The 19490-nt window shown below is 42.7% G+C and overlaps 3 protein-coding genes across 5 annotated transcripts; 2 read left to right on the forward strand and 1 right to left on the reverse strand.

The window, feature by feature from the left end:
- Positions 1-510: 510 nt before the first annotated feature.
- On the forward strand, positions 511-3078 carry LOC142877022 (uncharacterized). 2 transcript variants are annotated; one of them, XM_076011336.1, is made up of 5 exons: positions 511-663; positions 1086-1590; positions 2290-2565; positions 2686-2765; positions 2875-3078. In XM_076011336.1, exons 2-5 carry the CDS (start codon positions 1101-1103, stop codon positions 3007-3009), a joined length of 981 nt encoding a protein of 326 aa, XP_075867451.1. In that variant the 5' UTR covers positions 511-663; positions 1086-1100; the 3' UTR covers positions 3010-3078. The 2 variants fall into 2 exon arrangements, with proteins under 2 accessions (XP_075867451.1, XP_075867452.1); XM_076011337.1 differs by having other exon boundaries at positions 532-659.
- A 1189-nt stretch (positions 3079-4267) lies between these two features.
- On the forward strand, positions 4268-11557 carry glt8d2 (glycosyltransferase 8 domain containing 2). Its single transcript, XM_076011318.1, has 10 exons — positions 4268-4352; positions 5931-5976; positions 6962-7054; positions 7151-7400; positions 8352-8469; positions 8558-8642; positions 9743-9855; positions 10001-10167; positions 10303-10415; positions 11143-11557. Exons 2-10 carry the CDS (start codon positions 5958-5960, stop codon positions 11319-11321), a joined length of 1137 nt encoding a protein of 378 aa, XP_075867433.1. The 5' UTR covers positions 4268-4352; positions 5931-5957; the 3' UTR covers positions 11322-11557.
- Positions 11558-12076: 519 nt separating this feature from the next.
- nfyba (nuclear transcription factor Y, beta a) lies at positions 12077-19001 on the reverse strand. Of its 2 annotated transcripts, none has more exons than XM_076011320.1 (7): positions 18862-19001; positions 16822-16912; positions 16078-16208; positions 14638-14835; positions 13047-13125; positions 12741-12820; positions 12077-12640 (listed from the first exon to the last, which is right to left on the reverse strand). In XM_076011320.1, the coding sequence occupies exons 2-7, from the start codon at positions 16910-16912 to the stop codon at positions 12608-12610; spliced, it is 612 nt and encodes a 203-aa protein (XP_075867435.1). In that variant the 5' UTR covers positions 18862-19001; the 3' UTR covers positions 12077-12607. The 2 variants fall into 2 exon arrangements, with proteins under 2 accessions (XP_075867435.1, XP_075867436.1); XM_076011321.1 differs by lacking the exon at positions 18862-19001 and adding an exon at positions 18550-18830.
- Positions 19002-19490: the final 489 nt, after the last annotated feature.

The following is a 19490-nucleotide window of genomic DNA, read 5'->3' on the forward strand; positions in this document are numbered from 1 at the left end:
GAGGTGCGTTTAAGAGATTTAAAATTGGACAGTGAAGAGGCCTGCCTAATGTGCAGCGGCAGTTCGTTCCACAGTTTTGGGCGGCAACAGAGAATGTTCGGTCCCCTTTGGGCTTCATCCTGGTGGGAACCCTCAGGAGCAGCTTGTCAGCCGCCCTGAGAGATCGGCTGGGTGCGTAGGGGTGCAGAAGCTCAGAGAGCGATATTGGGAATAAGACCATTTAGGGCTTTAAAAGCAAATAAAATATTTTTAAATGAATTGTAATGATAAGAAAATAACAAGTTTTATTAGCGAGAGGTTACCAAAAGATGACAGCATGGAAAGTGTAAATAATTACTAAGAAAATAAAAATCGGATTCCCTTCCCCGCCCCCCCATAAAACAAAATTAAAAAAAAAAAACAAAAAAACAACAGCTTCAGTTGTGTACGTGCGCACGAGCCGTAGAAAGAACGTTAGTGTCAAGAGATCAAAGCCAAAACTGCTTTGATTCTGGATTAAAGCTGCTGATTCCTTTAAATAGTCCTCAAACCATCGTCCGTTATGCAACACTTTAGATTCCAGCTGTCGCCAAAATTCATCGAAGGAAAAGAGGGATTTTCTGTTTTTTCCGGCTTCAAATCCTCTACCAACATTTTTTTTTAATCATTTCAAAAGGCTCGTAAGTAAGTTTTTTTTTTTCCTAAACTTGTTGAGTATTTGAGACCTTGTTTTGAAAACATCCTGTTGCCCACTTCGCCGAAATGTTAATTCTTCATGAACGCTAGTTTTCCTTGTGTTCATTCATTTACATCTTTACAGTTAGCTACAAGTTGTATCGGGCAACTGAAAAAAAATGTAATTTTTACAAGAACTACAGAAAGGGGTCGCTATATCTGCCTGGTCACGTAGTCATCGAGAATGTATGACGTCACGAAAACACGTAATATTGATTTAAATATGATTGATTAAATATGTTTATAAATGGCATGGCGATGTATTGGGCCTATGGCTAAACCGTTTTTCAACTTTCTAGGTTAAAACTACCACTTTTCGCTATTTTAGTGCTCTTATTTCATTTTGTTTTTTTTTGTTTTTTGTTTTTCAGTTCTCAAGAAAAAGCATGGATGTAAGTGGAAGGCTGCTCCCTGTCAACATCAACCCCAACAACTTCCCTGCCAAGCTGTGGCGCTTGGTGAACAACCCTGCAATCAGATCCATTTTCTGGGACAGTCAGGGCGAGGCCATTGTCATCAATCGGCAGCTCTTCGAGAGGGAGATCCTGTCCCCTCTCCCTCCCAGCGCGGACCGCCTTGACACCTTCAAGACCAAGAACTTCTCCAGCTTCGTCCGCCAGCTCAACCTTTACGGCTTCCGAAAGGTGGATCCAGCGAGTCGAGACAGCAGCCTCCCTTCTGAACACTGTTCCACCTACTACCACTTTTCCAACCCAAACTTCAACCGCAGCAACCCCGGACTTGTCACAACGCTGCGGAGGCTCACTGTTGAAAACAAGGCCAAGCTCCAGGCCGGGTTAAAGGTCAGCTGTCGGCCGCCGACTCGGCGTCAGCGGTCGAGTTGGTGTGACAGCGGGGACAGAAGTGAACGAAGAGGTAAGGAGTCTTGTTTCACTACATCTTGATTTACACACATTTCTGTGGGAGTGCAATTAGAACTTCAAAGTCAAAGTCAACTTTATTGTCAAATATGCCATACATTCTCGACATACAGCACAAATGAAATTTCAGTCCTCTCGAGCCCACGGTGCAGCAGGAATAATTAATAAAAACTAATTAAAAAAAATAAACCTTCAAAGCCACAATAGCCACACAATTCCACACAACACATTAAAGTTCACAATATGCAAAATTAACATTACCACTGTTCTTTTAACAGTGTATCAATGAGGCCCTCCTCCCTCCAAAAAAAGTGTCCTATTTTTGTTTTAGTTGCGTCGCCTTTTGATGAAAGATGAGGTCCCTCTCAAAGGGAGATATCTCCAGGTTAATGTAACCTGGAGAATGTAACTCTAAGCTCGGGTGAGCTTAGAGTGTTAAGCTCACCCTCTAAGGCTGCCTTGTTTTTGCCCCATTGTAAAAATATGGATGGTATAACCACGCATTAATTTTTTGGGGGAAGAAAGAAATGTTCTGTTTACTGGAGATCCAACGTCAACAACAAAGTCTGAAAATGGATATGGTTTGGTGACCTGAAATTTGTCAATCTGTCTTATCTGACAACTACAAAAAAATAAGACAAGTTGAAAAATGTGAAATCATGGCCTTTTTTCTGTCCTTTTTGTCCCTATGCAGTCAATCCACTTCAAAGCGCAACATTCCAGGATTCACTCTACTGCTTCAATAAAGCCCCGGCTGTGGTGACACACCATAACGGAGTTCCAGTCCGACCAAGATACCTGATTTCAGATGCAGCTCATTCTTCGCCCCTGTTCACCAAAGGGATCACGATGTCCTCCGGTGGCCACTACGCCGGGATGGCACCGGTCTCCAATGCGCTGCACATTCAGCAGAGCTTGTTTACCAACGGAGTCAACCCTCTAGAAATTAAACAGCAGCCTGCTCCCCAAGGTAAACAAGGCCTCAGTTCGCAAGCACATTGAGTGCACAAAAAAGGTGTATTTCTGAAGTATTAGAATATTCTGCTTAGCATTGATATCATACTTATATTTATTCTTATTCTTTTCTTAGTCTTTCAGTGCTACCAGCCGAACCCTGTGGCACCACATCTGAACAGTGGGCTGTTCAGCTCTCCAAGCATGCTCTACCAGGTAAGTGAATGACTGTTGCCTCTCTCTGCCAACTTAATCAGCATGTTCAATGTGAATCTTGAAGGTAAGGCCCAGAAATGTTGATTTTTATTTTCTTAATTTGTTTCAGGCAACGTATCCTGTGCCTCAGATGTGCCACGATGATTTCAACCCAGACCCAGAAGGTCAGGAACTGCAGGCATGTGACGCAGACCTCAACACGATTTTCCCTGATGACATCTCTCTAAACCCACTTTGCTCATAATTTTTTTATTTTGTAAATTATTGATTTTCAAGTAACAGAATATAAAAGGAATGGAAAAACAGGAATGGGGTGGTGGCGTGCAGGTTCACAATAAATGTTTTGTTTGTGTGTGTGTGTGTGTGTGTACATAAAAACAAAGATTTTACTGTGCAATCAAGTATGTGTCCAAAAACTAACAAATCTGGTCCAAAAAGAATTTATTCTAAATCAGAAAAATTAGTAAAGTGAATCTTGTAATCTACTGCACTAATCTGCAATTATGTATGTGTATATGGAAAATAAAAATCTACTTTCACAGTCGTGTGTCTTGTGAAAAATGACTTGTTAGCATGAATATGAACTCAAAAGGGAACCAATTGATGAACTTATAATGCAAGAATCCACTTGTATGTCCACTTAGACATTAATTAGCCTCTTGGGGAAACTGGACGATGTTTTTTTTTTTTTTTAATGCATGGCACGAGGCAAAAGAAATCAACGCAGAGATAAACTTGGAACTTTCCTCGGCCACGGTGACGTCAGGTTTATTATGGGAAATGTAGTTTTTGCTGGTATAAGTAAATCTGCCTAGTATCAGATGCTGAATACATGGCGTGTAAAATCCCGACTTTTGCAGAAGCTAGGATGAGTCGGTTCTAAAAGACGGCTTTTTGAAGAGAACGAAGAGTGCCCAAGAGAGCCGGTCCGTAACGATTCTGCACCCGGACTAATTCTGTACCTACACCGGCTCCTGAGGGGAACGGCATATTCTCTCTCTCTCTCTCTCTCTCTCTCTCTCTCTCTCTCTCTCTCTCTCTCTCTCTCTCTCTCTCTCTCTCACACACACACACACACACACACACACACATTCATTTTTACAGCACTGTGTTCCATGTTATGTAGCCTAATACACACATTTAATTTTTTGATATCATTGAACGTTAGTCATTAATTTTAGCCCTTAGTTTGGTCAATAAAATAATATAAGCAAAAAACAAAAACAACAACAACAACAACAACATAAGGACCCGCTTAGGAGCAAAGAACCGTCTCTTTAGTGAGCCGAACCAAAAGAACCGGTTTTCTCAAAAAGAGACGGAATTTTCAATTACTGAACTTCCGGTTGCATCGTTCTGGCTTCGGGACAGGGAGGGGGAGGGGGAGGGGGGAAGGAAGGGGTGAGGTGTGTAGGCACTGGTGGACCACGAGGAAACCCATCTGGAAGAGGTGGTGGTGGTCGTGGGGGCGGGGGGTCCTCAGTTTTACATGGACAGTCAGTCACAAGATGGACCATGCACACCAGGACTGAGAGCACTAAAGACACAGAGGAATTAAAAACAAAAACAACGAAACACTCTCCTCGGGTAAGCTTGAACTTCTCTCACAATTTAAAACGCGCTCGACATGCGCTAAACGTGCCTTTGACTTTTTAATCGTCTAGTCGTTTTGCATGCGAAGGTCGAAGGTGTGACACACCCACTTGCTTCATCAGCGCCCCCAGAAACATGTTTTTCATGTGTCGTTTGTTCTGCTCATGGAGCCCTGAATGCAAGGAAGGTCGTAGCTCAGAGGAACATTTTGTCCTCAGTACAAGTTATAGCGCAGCTGGACATAGGTTCACGTCCTAAGTGTTGGAGATGTATTTTTCTTATACTGATGTGATTGGATCCTGGTTTATTTCTCCCTTTTCTTTCTTCCTTTAGCCTACACTCTGTCCTTAGTTTTTTTTTTTTTTTTTCAATGTTTTGTTTCTTGAGGGAGAAAAATCAGTCTAAACAGTTTACTGTGGAGGAAAATATAAAAATGTCTTGGATGTTTTCCTTGTGAAGTTTAGGCCATCTAAATATTTGCAGTGTGATGATGCATGCGCTGTGGTTTGTGCCCACCGTGATCGGTACTCCTTGTAATGAAGTTGGTGGGTAGGAGGTCATCGCCATCATTTTTTCCTGCCTCCTCATTGTTTCAAGGTCACCAATTATCGAAAAGATTCTGTGACATTGCTTTTTTTCTTTTCTTTTTCTTTTTTTCTTTTTTTTAATAATTTGAATTAAACATACAATCTGTAAGCAAATTGGTTTTCATTTCATTTGCTTGCTGGTGTTAGTAATAAATATAACTACAACAGCAAGAGGAACAAAGTGCTTCGCTTCAAACTTAATACATTTTAACTTGCACCAATGTTGATGGGATTGATTTTCCAGGTTGTTTTTTTTTTTTTGTTAGTTTTTTCGGAATGAAGCCAGACACTTTACGTTCTGCAGCTGTGCCCTGTGGATGGAGTGAAGCCGAGGCTGATCATCTCCAGATGGTCCGGCTGCCTCCAAACGGTGACAACTCAACGTAAAACAAATGTGCGACGAAAACCTGCACATTCCGCTACCACAGCGTTTAACCAAAGAAGCATGTTGCTATAGACTAAATGGCAATGCAGAAGTTGAACTAAACAGGCTTGTGCATCCTCACAAGGAGGGCATTAAAGTACAAACAGAGAGGGAAACACTCCTTCTGAACCAGAATATTAACCAGTACTAATAAGAATTACACACACACGAGGAAAGTGTGAAAATGAAGAGGGGAAATGAAAAGTGGAGTCAAGTTGTGACTGCTAACCAGCAGACATGACCAACACCTGAGTCACACCTTGACACACATGCAGTGGAACCTAAAAATTCCATCTTGATGAGCAGCGCCGTTAAAGAAGGGGTGTTTAGCACCATCAAATCTTTCAGCGCCTCAAGTGCAAAATGTAGAAATGTACGTCCAACTATTCCTCATCATAAGTCGCCCTCAGCTGTGGGTCCAGTTATTATTATACAAAGGATCAGCCAAATCCATCAACTATTCTCTTGATCATTTTTAGCCACAAATTTCCTTTTTTTTTTATTTGTGTATTTCCCTGTCTCCTCTCTATTGTCTCTCACACTGAGCGTTTCTGTCTGCAGATGCATCACTGGAAATAGACATGAAATATGCCTCCCTTGAGAAAAAGTAAGTGCCAGTGACGTCCAAAAGCACTTGTAGAACTTGTGAAATATGGCTTCAACGTGAGTCAAAGAAGTCTGAATGCTCTAACTGAATGCTAAAACCGACAGCCAGAGTTGTTTCCTTGTGATTTAACAGCTGTGGCCCCTCTCTGCAAGCGTGTCAGCATTTAGAAAGGAGATAACATGTAGATGTTGCAGTTTGGACGAATGCAGAACAGAGGAACCCCCCCCCCCCTCACTGGGTGCCAAGAAACAGGACAGTTGCTGCTTGCATGAACCAGATGTTTGTGTGTGTGTGTGTGTGTGTGTGTGTGTGTGTGCGCGCGCAACGAGGTAGCTAACTAAGCACACGACAAGCCAAATGTGTCATGTGTTGTTGAACTCTCTGACACCGGGCCTTTGTCAACTTAATACAAAGTGCCAGATTTGGGAAGTAACAAAGTACAAATACTTTGTTACTGTGCTGCAGTATATTTTTCAGGTATCTGTACTTCACTTGACTATTTATTTTTGCAAATGACTTTATACTTTTGCTCCCTGAATTTGCACATAAATATCTGTAGTTTCAACTTGGTTGGAACACACTTTTAATAACATTAAATATTGTTATTAAAAGTGTAAAAGTGTAAACATCCACTAATGGCTGACTGGTCATACCTATTAGTGACTACATATTGGATTGGTATTTTTGCAAAATAGTATCTGTAATTTCTTACTATTATTTGAGAAAAAGAGTTATTAAATACTAACAACAAAGCATTTTTCAAAGTATCCATACTTGGATATGGACATTAAGAACAGATTGTGAATACTTCCACCACCTTTGCTAAGTGCCTGGAGAGATTTGCTTCCAAAATAATGAGAAAAAAGAACAGCCCAAAAACATGCTCGCGTGACAGTTGGATGCCATTTCCCCCCTTAAAATGTCACTACTCTCAGGAGCCAGTTGTTTAGAAGTGTGGGCTCAAAATGTGATGTGTTGTGTTCAGTTAACAGGGTCCTCCTGGTGCTGCTGGTTCTGATGGTGTGTCTCCTGCTGCACAGTGCGCTGCTCCGAACCTCCGCCCCACCCAAATTCTCAGGTACGACACCTCTGCAGGTTTACGGCAAATCTATTCACTAATTCTATATATATGTATATATACATACTATCTCATTCCTTCCCTGCTCCCTCTCAGCCCAGTGGAAGAGTGTGAAGAGCACAGCGCCACTCCCAGCAGGGGGTGCGGCTGGAAAGAAGGAGGGGAATAGGGGGGAGGAGGACAAGGAGTGGGAGGACAAGGAGGAGGATGTGGTTCCCATCGTCATCTGCTCCTCTGAGGAGCGCATGGGTGCCACCATGGCGGCCGTCAACAGCGTGCACAGCAACACGGACGCCCGCCTGTTCTTCTACATCGTTACCCTCCGTGATGCCGTGAAGCTCACAAGGTTCCTCACCCCACACCCCCCCTAAAAAGAAACCAAGCCCCATCAATTGGGGATGATTTGGCTTCTGATCCACCTTCATCTCAACTTAAAGGTCCAGTGTGTAATACAGTATTTGGAGATTTTGAAGAAGAAACTGCGACATCAAGTGGTTACATTTTAGCTTGCAGTGCTCTTTCAGTATCCCTTCCTCTCCCGAGTTTGCCAGTCAACTACGGTGGCCTGCGCACCCAGACCTGCATGCCTCGTCCACCATGACAGCAAACTGGAAGCAAGACCTTTGATCTATTAATATTCTTATATATAATATTATATATATGTATATATATATATATATATATATATATATATATACTGTATATACAGAATTTGGCCTTTACGAGGGACGAAGCTACTAAACGACGTTATGCATCACAGATCAGGCCTGAGTCAGTTGACATTGAGCTCGAGGCGCTCGAGGGGAGAGGTTTGACTGCGACTGAACGTTGTAAGAATAAAAAAGTGTGGGACTGGATTTCCTGTAAATTAGGTTAAATATATATACTGTATATATATATATATATATATATATATATGTATATATATATATATATATATATATATATATATATATATATCTATACGTATATATATAAATATATACTGTATATACTATATATATACATGTGTGGTGTGTGTGTTTTCATATATATATATATATATATATATATATATATATATATATATATATATATATAAAATGTATGTACTGTATTTTGTGTAGAAAATATTGTACTATGAGTAATGTATGCACTTTAATTAATGTATTTATGGGCAGTATATTAAGCTTTTACCGATATAAAAATCATAAAACACACCAAATATTACACACTAGACCTTTAACTTGTAGTTTTACAGCAGGTTTTTCACAGCTCTAGGTGTTTTTTCTGTATTTTTTTGTTTTGTTCCCCCCAGGCGCTACATACAGAAAACTCAACTGAAAGGCATCAAGTATAAGATAGTGGAATTCAATCCCATGGTTCTAAAAGGGAAGGTCAAGCCGGATTCCTCTCGACCGGACCTGCTGCACCCAGTGAGTTGAAACAGTACAGCAGCAACAACAACTAAACAAAGTGTCCCTCTATAAGGTGTGGGGGGGAAACTGTGTTTTTATTCTGCAGCTCAACTTCGTGCGTTTCTACCTGCCACTACTCGAGATCAGCCACAAGAGGGTGATATACCTGGACGACGACGTCATCGTGCAGGGTACGTAAAAGATAAGAAAGATTGCAAATAAATTAATTATGCATTATCTTTTGATTACTATTATTAAATACAATATAATTATTGTTAAATCATCATTATTAAATACAATCTATAATAATATATCTTATGATTACCACCAGTCAAAAAATGTGTTCATTTGTTCAAAACTGCAAAGCTTTTGTTCCTTTAACAAAAACGTTGCAGGGGAGCTTTTATATACTATGTTTAATTCACATGTTATATTTTGTATAATTGAACTTTTTTTTTTTTTTTTTTTTTACATTTATATTAAAAATGACATATGTTTGATGAAAGTTAAGGAAAGAAATTCTTGGGGAAAACATATAAGGTAAATATAAACTCACAGTCATGGTTATGTTGGCGACGGGTTCAGCATCAAACTTGAAAAATAAATGGTAACCAAGATTTTTTTTTTTTTTTTTTTTCTTAGCACAGGTTGTAGAGTTTAGCTATTTTATCAAATGTATACATTTTACCTCTCGTGGCATATTAGCTTTCTGCTATTTATTTGTTAACGTTATTATGTTAACATGCAGAAAGCAGATACGCAAAGTAATCTTTACACGTCACGCACACCTACTACAGTACTCCTGAATGCAGTAGCTCAATGCCTCAAAGTGACCACTAGAGGGCAGATTAGTGCGCCCGTTCTTCATGGCCACAGATGAGAAGCTGTTGGATTCCAGTTGCAACTGTGTGGTGTCATTTTCAAAAGCGAGATCATCTAATGCAGCGTTTCTCAACTGAGGGGTCGCGACACAAAAGTGGCTTGCAGAGCTATTTTTTTTGGGGGGGGAATCACGGATGTGTGGTCAGTTCTTGCAGGATATACAATTCAATTCAATAACTTCAATTATCAATTTACTTGACATGATAGAAAGTGGGCTAGCATGGAATAAATTTGTTGAGTTGCGACTTCATGATAAGGGAAAAAATGTGGGTGGTGGGACTGCACCAGTTGAGAACCACCGGTCTAGCGGCTCGTGGTCTGTTTATTCATCTGTTGTCCTCATTCATTGTGATCTCATCAGGAAACCTTGGTTATGTTGCAGCTAAATTGGCTTTTTAATGTGTTCTAGGCAACATTGCAGACCTGTTCAACATCCAGCTGAAGGCAGGACACGCCGCTGCGTTTGCCACCGACTGTGACCTGCCCGCCACGCACGAAATGGTGCGCAGCATCAGCATGCAGGTGATCTTCTACACATTTGATGAACTTCCCACAGTTTGTTTGTGTTGAGGTTCTGCTGCAACTTTAAAAAAAAAAAAAAGAGAGAAGAGAAGAGAGAAATTACAGCATTTACAGCGTTCTCTCTCTTTTTGAGCGCATTCCATAGACAACCTACATGGGCTTCCTGGATTACAGGAAACAGGAGGTGAAAGATCTGGGCATCCACCCCAGAGACTGCTCCTTCAACCCTGGGGTGTTTGTGGCTGACATGACGGAGTGGAAGAAACAGAAGATCACCAAGCAGCTGGAGAAATGGATGGAGGAGAACTTCAGGTACTCACACTGACCATCAGGCTCATCTATCTATCTATCTATCTATCTATCTATCTATCCATCTATCCATCTATCTATCTATCTATCTATCCATCTATCCATCTATCCATCCATCTATCCATCTATCTCCACCAGGAACAACATCTACAGCAGTGCCATGGCAGGAGGCGTGGCTACTCCGCCGATGCTCATCGCATTTTATGAAAAATACACAAAACTGGACCCGCTGTGGAACGTCAGACACCTGGGTATGATGGCCTCCTCTCTTCATGTCTTTATTGTTGTTGTTGTGATTTTTCAGGCATGGCATATTTATACTCAGTGTAACAAAAATCCCAATCAAATTTAAAAAAAATTGCGTTGAATTTCTCAATCTTCACATTTTTCTTTTACATTTTTACAAAAATGCATAGGTCTGAATGAGTTGCTGTTGTCTTAACAACTGTCATGTTGCCAGTGAACTAAAGATAATTCTTTGTTTGGGTTTTCCACATGTACATGGCATGTATTTCATGTGGCCTTCAGAGCATCATCCGATCTTGAAGACCTGTCGTTCTTTGTTGTTTAAAATCCTCCTCCAGCTTCAGCCAATTTTCAGACCAGCTAGATTTCTTATTCCATATTCAAATAAAATAAAATCAAACTTTATTTATAAAGCTCTCATACAAAAAATGCTGCACAAAGTGCCTGACAAAAAAATTAAAACACAAAATTTCAAAGGGAGACGCTGCAAAAGTGATTCTAACACACATGTTGCTTGTGTTTGTCTTCTTTCATTATTTTAATGAGTGGAAAGGAATGGAACAACAGATTCTGAGTGAATAAACAATCAATCCAACTTGAACAAAATGGAAATGCTCTTTGATTTGATTGAAACTATAAAGTCTTTGAATGTCAGTTTTAAAGCAAAAACATCCTGCTAAAAAAGAAAATGAAATTAAAAATTGTTTTGATTTTTTCCCCCTATTTCCCCAGGCTGGAGTCCTGATGCTCACTATTCGGAGAGCTTCCTCCAGGAAGCTCACTTGCTGCACTGGAACGGTCCATTCAAACCCTGGAGTTCCCCTGCCGTTCACTCAGACCTGTGGGAGAAGTGGTTCATCCCAGACCCTTCCAGGAGGTTCTCCCTACTTCGGCCTGACCCAGACAGATGAACGCTGCAGAATTGACCGAGGTCCTGTGGTTGGAAACAACATGACAAATGAGTCACTTAAAGTGACTCATTGACAGTTTCTTTTAATACATTATTTAATTACTGACGAATGTAGTTGTGGTTGAGGTGCTGCTGCTCTTCCGAGACTCCCCTCGGTGCAGGCAAAATACACAAAACGTGACTCTTGTGATTTTGCAGTCTGTGATTTTATTCAGATACCTGCCAAGGTTTAGAATTTTCTTAAACTGAAGTTTAAATAAAAAAACAAACAATGTTCACATGACATCAAGACTATTTGCCCATGTAAGCACGTGTCATATTATTGTGTCTGATACACTCTGATAAACCACACAGCTCTGACTTTACACCTGACCAAACCATTACCAAGCATTTGTAATGGAAATTATTCAAACAAAAATCCAATGGAGCAATAAGGATGTAAAATGTGAGAGATGAGAACGAAAGTAATACATTAAAAACACTCTGTTTTGCAAATGACTGTCAGAACCCCAAACTCTTGAGCTTCTTGGGAGACTTGCAAAACTGATGGTTATTATCAGCGTAACTCTTCTCACTGGGGGTATTATTAAGAAGTCAGAGCATCTGTGAGAAAGACAATGTCCAAGGTTCAAATGTTCTCAACCAGATCTTCACTGGGTTTGTTTCGGATGACTCAATCGGTCGCTGGTTTAACTGCGTCTAGTCTGCTGTCATTTAGTGGTGATGGTGCAGAACAAACTTCAAAAGACAGACAGATGCCTTCTGCTTTTTTTTTATTCAAATGATTTACATTACATTAAACATACGGTGTGAACATACAAAAGTTTTTTTTGTTTTCACTTCCCCATTAAGCCCAGCTTCTCGCCACTTTTAATAGAGAAGGCTTCCGAAAATGAGCATCCAGTACACGTCCCCATTTTTCCCCAAAACCAACTAACAAAAAAAAAATACAAAGCAAAACACGTTACTTCACACTCACAAAACAATGGTGGCTACTAAATAATATCATAAGACAAAGCTTTGAAATAAAGCCTCACTTTCCCAGTTGCTCTGGATGTGATCCAAAAAAAGACATTTGGTACCTCACAACTAGAAACTACGGTTTGTTTTTTTGTTTTTTTCCTCTCTACTGAACAGGTAGTGATTTTTTTTTTCTGTACATGAGGGTCTCCGCCGCCGCACCCCTCCTCACCCTCTCGGCCCATCCCGGCTGGGGTGGTGGGGTGGTGGGCGGGGGGTCTCGTGGTGAAGCCTGGTTGAGGAGCCGCTGTGTTCGGGGCTCAGTCGTCATGAAAACTGGATCTGCTGCACGGTGGGAATCTGCAGCAGGAGAACCAGACGAGACAAGAGGCGCTCAGTGTTCCAGCGACATCAGCGCACAAACAAAGGATTTGCTGCTGCTGCTGCTGCTGCTGCTTACCTGTTGATACGAGGTGGTGTACACCATGACGTTCTGCTGCTGCCCGTCGGCGGTTATGATCCCAGCCGGCAGTGGAGTCGCTGGAGGCAAAGGGAAACGTGTCAGTGACAATACGCATATGTACCTGCAATTGGGCAGGTTTTCAAGTGGTGAAAAAAAAGAAGCTTCCATTCAAAGGTCCAGTGTGTGATAATTGGCCTGATCTACGTTTATTATACTGGTAAACGCTTCATATGAGAATGAAAAAAACACCCTGAAAGGACAATAAGCGAGCGCTGACCGCAGAGCGGCGCCGTCTCCACTTACTGAAGGTTTCGTCCGTGAGCTCCTCGCCGAGGCCGTCGCCCACCGTCACTCCCGGGATCCCCTTCTCACCCTTCATCGCCTGGAAGACAGTGGAGAGGTGGTGATGTGTCACTGGTGTTGGAAGGCAGTGCGCTCGGGGGCTCCAGCAAGACAGAATAGTCTTTTTCATGAGAAGCTGATTAAACACACTGGCTTTGACTGAAACGTCCCGTTTCCACTGTGCTTTTCTGCATTTCTAATGAAATTTTGCCATTGATTATTCATGTAATCTGCACCCGGTTAAGACTATTCCTTGATTCAAGCAGCTAAAATATTCAGGGAATGTTAGCTGCTCAGGCCTTTCGCTCTGCGGCTCCTTTTGACTCAATCCAAAATTTGAGCAAAGGTTGTAGTTAAATTATAAATTCATTGCATTCAGCAAAAAGAATCCAGTCAAACATAAACGGATCATCGAAAAGTTGTTTTTGGGCCCAACAGCCACTTTTGTTTTGCCCTCCACAGCAGTGCAGGCAGCCACAGGATGACGTGATGTCATGACATTATGAAATATTATCATAAGGAATCACGTATCATAACATTGTACTACTTAATGGTGAGCGAAAACACCAAATTGAGGCTGCATTATGCACAATTGGTTTTCATCTTGAGACGGTGAGAAATTCTATTTATCATTATAACTTGTTTTTATGTATTATGTACGGTTTTATTTATACCTTCGTCTGTCATGTGGGGCTTCCGAAAACTGATTATCGCAGTTAATGTTGGTGACAATGTTGACAGTGACAATAAAGCATTGAATATTGAAATTGCTTTAAGCCGCCTCCCTGGACCGTGAACTGTTTCCCCGAGCCCTCGCTTAGGAAGCAAAAGCAGCTGGTGCACTCCTGCTGTGAACGAGGGCTGGGAAAAATCATTCTTAGATTAATGGCGATTATGACATTGTCAATATTGAATCGATTCACAAATTAAAAAATATATATATATATATATTTTTTAATGAGGCCGGAACTCATGTGCGACTGCACTGCAGCGTTGTTTAAGGTGACGCACACTAGACGCACGAGCACGCAGATCCCAACCAACTCGTGAGACGAGACACCGACACGCACGGCATTAAAGACGACTGAAAAACTCATTTGAGCCGTTCCCTGGGATTTAAAGGCAGCAGGCGGCAGCATTTTGGGTTTTACGAGGTTGTGGGGGAAAAGAAACTCGACAGTCACACCGTTTTTAGGTTGTGTGAAGTTACAAAATATTTTGTGGGAACACAGTGAACATTAGGAAGCATCTCGCCTGCTGGCACCCGCAGTTGGAGGAAAAGACAGAAAATCCTCCACTTGCTCCAAACTAAAGCGGCCAATACAGTCGCAAAGGGTGAGGCCAATTACATTAAGTCTATTGGGACTTTGTCGTTCTGCAGTATATTGCATGTATACAATATATCTATATCTATATATCTATATAGATATGAATTGTGATGAATCACGATTCTGGATTAATCGCGATTAACTGCATCGTAGCCCTCTGAAGTGGAAGAGAAGTGAATGGTCAGGTACCTGGTGATTCCCACCCACCCCTGCCTGGGACTCACCTCGCGGAACTTCTGCAGGTAGAGCTTGAGCGGCTCCACGTACATGTCGAAGCCCAGCGTGGACATGGCGAAGAGGATGTCCTCGCCGTTGATGGTCTTCCTCTTCTCCTGGTGGCACCGCTCGCTGGCCTCCGACGTGATGAAGCTGATGAACTCGCTCACGCACTCCTGCACGCACTCCTTGGCGTCTTTAGCTATCTGGATAGAACGGACGGGAAACAGAGGAAAAGAAAAAAGATTGACGTCTCCTTCGATACACTGCAGGCACATCCGGCAAATGCCGAAAGTGACACTGGTTTCTCCTCAGAACCAGCTTGTAGTATCGTTGATTAAAGGGCTGCTTCAGGATTCTGGACTTAGCGGCTCAGTTCCAAGTTAGTCAGTGTGTCGTTTTAACAGTGGAGAGTAATTCAAATCTAATCCTTCTAGTTCAGGGGTGTCTCACTCATTTTTACTTTGCATGCACTTTTTTGGCCAGTGAGAGTGGCAAATAGGAGATGCAATAGGGTAGGTAGGAAGACAAGGTAGCTTCGGAGTGGCTGTACGTGGGCCCACTTGCTCAGCCCCAGTGTGAACAGTTTGTTTGCATGGCAGAAAACGCTATTGCAACACCCAGTGGACAGTACAACAGCAGTTTCTTTTATTAAAAATATTGCAGCTCGTTTATAAACTTTGCAAAATCATCTTGCGGGCCGGAAAATAACATGTTTGCGGGCCTGATCCGGCCCCCGGGCCGTATGTTTGACAACCCTGTTCTAGTTGAACAGAGTTTGCTGGTTCTGCTGGTTACAAGATTATATTTGAGCGACCAGTTTCTCAGAAACTACGCGGTTATTCTTCCTGTAGATGGCAGCGAAGCACTGATATTATTGCTCTTCTCTGTTGACAGTCTGTTGACTGCCAAGAGAGCAAGAGCAAAGTCAAATTCTGCCACTGCTCAGAAAATACTTCCTCAAAATGCGATGCGATGCCAGGGTAGCTTTACTTCTATATACATAGATAGTCTGGGTTAGTGTGGAGGGAATAACATTGCTTTTATTGGCAAGGCTAGCAGAAACCATTGACTTGCGCTAGCCTGGCAACAAACCAATGTGCTAAACTAGTAGGATTGGATGAACTGTGTTGGAACAGCACACTGGCTGACTGGGAAATGAGCTCCTCTGCCCAGAATTGCGACCCAGACCTTTAACATTAGAGCCCAGAGACGCACAAACTAGCTGGACTCAGACTACAACAGATGCATTTTAAAGCCCTGTTGTTACCCAAGTGCATCTGACTCAAGGCGCACCCTGCGCTCTGCAGATTAACGCTTTGGAAAAAAGAACAAGTGAGCCACTAAACAAGCATCTGTTCTTTGGAAGCTGGCTGGAGCCAACGGCCCCGCTGAGCCCAGGCGGTCGCCAGGCCAAACCAGCCGAGCAGCAAGAGCTGGAAACTTACTTTGCCAGTCTGGGGAACGGCGTTCTTCATGATGCGAGCCACATTGGCAATGGGGAGGTAGATGTCCTGCTCCCTGAAGTTCTCTTTAATGCTGCCGTCGTCGTGGTCGTTCAGACTCTCGTCTGCGTCGTCTGCACAGAAAAGGGAGGGGGAGAAAAAAGGAGAAGGGAAACAACAGACCGTGAGCTGATGACACGGGTAGACTTCTTTGCATTTCCCGGGCTGAGCCACATTATGTCACAGCTGATTTGTCGATCCTTCACTTGCCTGCAGCTCATCTTGATTTTGCCACATGCCCACAATCAGGGCACGACAAAAACAAAATAAAAAGTCCTCCTCCCGAGAGAGAGAGAGCGGAACAAACGTGATCCCATGTGCAAGATTGAAGATTAACACATAAACAAAGCTCAGCACTGGATATGGCACCACTCTGAACTGTTGACCTTCACCACATCAGAAGAAATGACAGCCTCATTAACATGGGTTGAAAACATACAATACATACAATGATGAAGGACCAATGACCACTAATACACTCCAAAACCCATGTGCACGTTTTTAAATCATCAGCAACCACTGCACTGTGACTCTGCAGTGTGTGCTAGTGCGTGCAGTTGTTATGCAAACATAGATTCTTCATCATACAATATAGAATACAGAGAGCCAGGCCTGATGTTTCCAATCAAAGCAGATTCATGGACTGAAGGCGCTGGAAACAACGATCTTCTCTCGGTCACTTCTTACCATCTGGCTGGAGGACGTAGTGGCCTGAGGCCATGTACTCCCCGCTGATGCCCAGCTGAGAGGCATCGGTGGTCGAGCTGTCTCCGTCCATCTGCAGTGCAAGGAAAAACGCCTTCAGTTTCTCTTTAATGTGGTTAAATACAGGTGAAATAAGGACACGTCAGTTAGAGAGTTAAGATACGAACGTGTGAACGAATGTGTGTTTTTCTTTTTTTTTGTTGTTGTTGATGGAATTATCTGGGCCAAGCACCTCTTTGATATTTCTTCTTATTTGAGAGTGCATGTTTCTACCCATTTACTGGACAAGCCAGTTGCCGCCTAATTCCACTTGGTACACAGTAGAAGGCTTCACCGCAACCCCGGCTCAAAAAATGAAAATGTCCTGATCTGCTTCAACCAAAAACAACAGCAACTCGAAGGAACGAAGAGGAAAGCAAAAACAAAACGCGTTGTGTGTTCGGGTGAATCGTTCATCCAGTAACAAGCGATGGTCACAATCCACCGTACCGACACACACACAAAAGGAGGTCGGAGGAGGCAAACGCACAGAGGGAGGTCCACCACCGACGAGTTTGCTCCATTTGGCTGCGATTTGAGCGTCGACTTGCACAGATGTGACACCTAATGTTGCCAACTCTCATTCCGAAAAATAAAGGACACCTCGCGCAGTGCTCGGGGGCCATGACAATCACGGACCAGTGGCGGCGAAAATCATAATTTAAAATAAAAGGTTTCACAAAAGTATATGGTTCACATAGTTTGAACTGCTTTGTTCCCAAAAGACACCAGAAATAAGCTGAATGTTTACATTGCTTTGAAATCGTTTCACTGAACATTTTTTTTTTTTTACACAACAATCAATAGAGTGCAGGATGGATGGCTTTCACAAAGGAATTAAATAAATAAAGCTGAAAAGAACAACGGATCCCGATTCATAGCCTACTCTACGCAAGCTACGCAGCCAGTACGAAGTTGTTGTGAGTGGGTTGCGCTAAAGTATCGCCTGCAGCTTCGTCGTTTGCGTTGAAAATAAATGAATGTACAAGACAACTCAGAAATACGCCGCCCTGTCTCGATTCAAAACGGGGCGCGCCGTTTCATTGTCAAATAAGGGACAATTCTGTATTTCAAGGGACGGTTGGCAACTCTGGTGACGCCGAGCACGTCCGCAACGCAGCGCCATGTGTAGTGTTGACGCACCGAAGTGACCTCCTTCCTCGCGACCTCGTTGACTCGACTAGCAAAGCGGCCTTTGAGTTTTTCCTTTCTGCTTTTAGGGGCGGCAGTGTGACAACAATATTTTAAATAAAATATTTGAAAAAATAAAAAATAAAAATAAAACAAACATCATTTCAAACGTTTGTGATTGGGGGGGGGGGCGTCTTACGGACTAAGGGGGAATCAATGGTAATCACACAATGGCGCGATTTTCACGCCGAGAGCAGACTGTGTCGCTAGCGTTAGCATTTCACCGTTGATGTCAATTTAAAAACAACAACGGCGGAATAACTAAGTACCAGGCCAGGGCAGCTGCGGTAAAAGCCAACCACACTGGCCCCCAATCCTTAGCCATGGTGGGCTGAGGATAGCATTGCAGCTCGCCGCTGCTGCAGCTTCTCTGGACTATTATGCTAACGTTAGCCCCGCGCTTCTCCGGTGTGCGTGAGGAACGAGCTCATTAGTTTGGCGGTGATACGGAGAAAGTAGGCTGCCCGGCGGCGTGTTTACCTGCTGCGGTAAATCTAAAGAGGAACACCGAGTCCAAAGAATGTGTTTTCATTGTAATTCCACAGTGACCCGCGCTTGCAGACACGGCAGCGGCGGCGGCCTTTCCTTTGTCACACAGAGCACAGCAAGTCATGGCCGAGGCCGAAATGTAAAATAGTGGTTATTTTTTCGCTTTCGCCCCGCCGTATACTTCCTGATGAACAGCAGTCGGTCACTTCGACAACAAATAAAAAAAGTCACACGGAGACGGTCATCTCCATTCGAGCTAACGAGCATTCGGTTAGCAATCATTGGCCGGAGCGAGACACAAACCTGCAATGAAGCCCTGGTTGGTTACCTTCCCGAGACGGCTGTTTGGTTGGACAGAAAATGGCTGCGAAAGGACCAGTCCCAGCGCGGAGTCGTAGCTGCAGTACCGCCCTCTGCCAGTAGGCGGATGCGCTGCGTTCAGGGTCCCGTTTGCAAGCTCAAACACAGCAACTGCGAAAATTATCGTGGGAGAAATGTGTAACGCCGCGACTCAGGAAATCAAAAGTTGAAGCCTAAATGTTTATGTAGAATACACTGCATGCAGTTTGCGAATTATTCGAGGAGAAAACGCGAATTGTTCCACGATATAAAGAAATCTCCCCTCCCACTCTCAACAGATTTTTTTCAGCTTCGTTCAGCAATATATTAATTCCCACATTCAGGGTGCACGGGAACGTATCTTATTTCACGTCCTGAGGCTAGACGGCACATAATTGACCGGACTCGCTCTCAATCAAAACCATGTTCCACGGTTCACACAAGTTTAGTTGTGTACAAACACCAGGTATCAAAGTACTGTATTCTAAATGATTTAAATGTAAACTTGTATAAAACCTAATCAATAATAGAGAAGTTTGTTGACGTTTTTTGTTGACGTTTAAAGTTATACATATAATAATTTATTCAATTTG

This window comes from Nelusetta ayraudi, unplaced genomic scaffold (assembly GCF_046127955.1).
Source record: "Nelusetta ayraudi isolate G7.1 ecotype Tasmania unplaced genomic scaffold, CSIRO-AGI_Nayr_v1 ptg000135l, whole genome shotgun sequence".
Taxonomy (NCBI): Eukaryota; Metazoa; Chordata; class Actinopteri; order Tetraodontiformes; family Monacanthidae; genus Nelusetta; species Nelusetta ayraudi.

What these genes read in the sequence shown, in the direction of transcription:
- LOC142877022 (XM_076011336.1), top strand. Translation starts at nt 1,101, where the DNA reads ATGGATGTAAGTGGAAGGCTGCTCCCTGTCAACATCAACCCCAACAAC. An exon ending in GGACAGAAGTGAACGAAGAG is followed by an intron (nt 1,591 to 2,289) that starts GTAAGGAGTCTT and finishes GTCCCTATGCAG; the next exon opens with TCAATCCACTTCAAAGCGCA. An exon ending in ACAGCAGCCTGCTCCCCAAG is followed by an intron (nt 2,566 to 2,685) that starts GTAAACAAGGCC and finishes TTCTTTTCTTAG; the next exon opens with TCTTTCAGTGCTACCAGCCG.
- glt8d2 (XM_076011318.1), top strand. An exon ending in GACCGGACCTGCTGCACCCA is followed by an intron (nt 8,470 to 8,557) that starts GTGAGTTGAAAC and finishes TTTATTCTGCAG; the next exon opens with CTCAACTTCGTGCGTTTCTA. An exon ending in TGGATGGAGGAGAACTTCAG is followed by an intron (nt 10,168 to 10,302) that starts GTACTCACACTG and finishes TATCTCCACCAG; the next exon opens with GAACAACATCTACAGCAGTG.
- nfyba (XM_076011320.1), bottom strand. Translation starts at nt 16,912, where the DNA reads ATGGACGGAGACAGCTCGACCACCGATGCCTCTCAGCTGGGCATCAGC. An exon ending in ACCTGCAGAAGTTCCGCGAG is followed by an intron (nt 13,126 to 14,637) that starts GTGAGTCCCAGG and finishes ACTGTCTTCCAG; the next exon opens with GCGATGAAGGGTGAGAAGGG. An exon ending in GCTCACGGACGAAACCTTCA is followed by an intron (nt 12,821 to 13,046) that starts GTAAGTGGAGAC and finishes CTTTGCCTCCAG; the next exon opens with CGACTCCACTGCCGGCTGGG.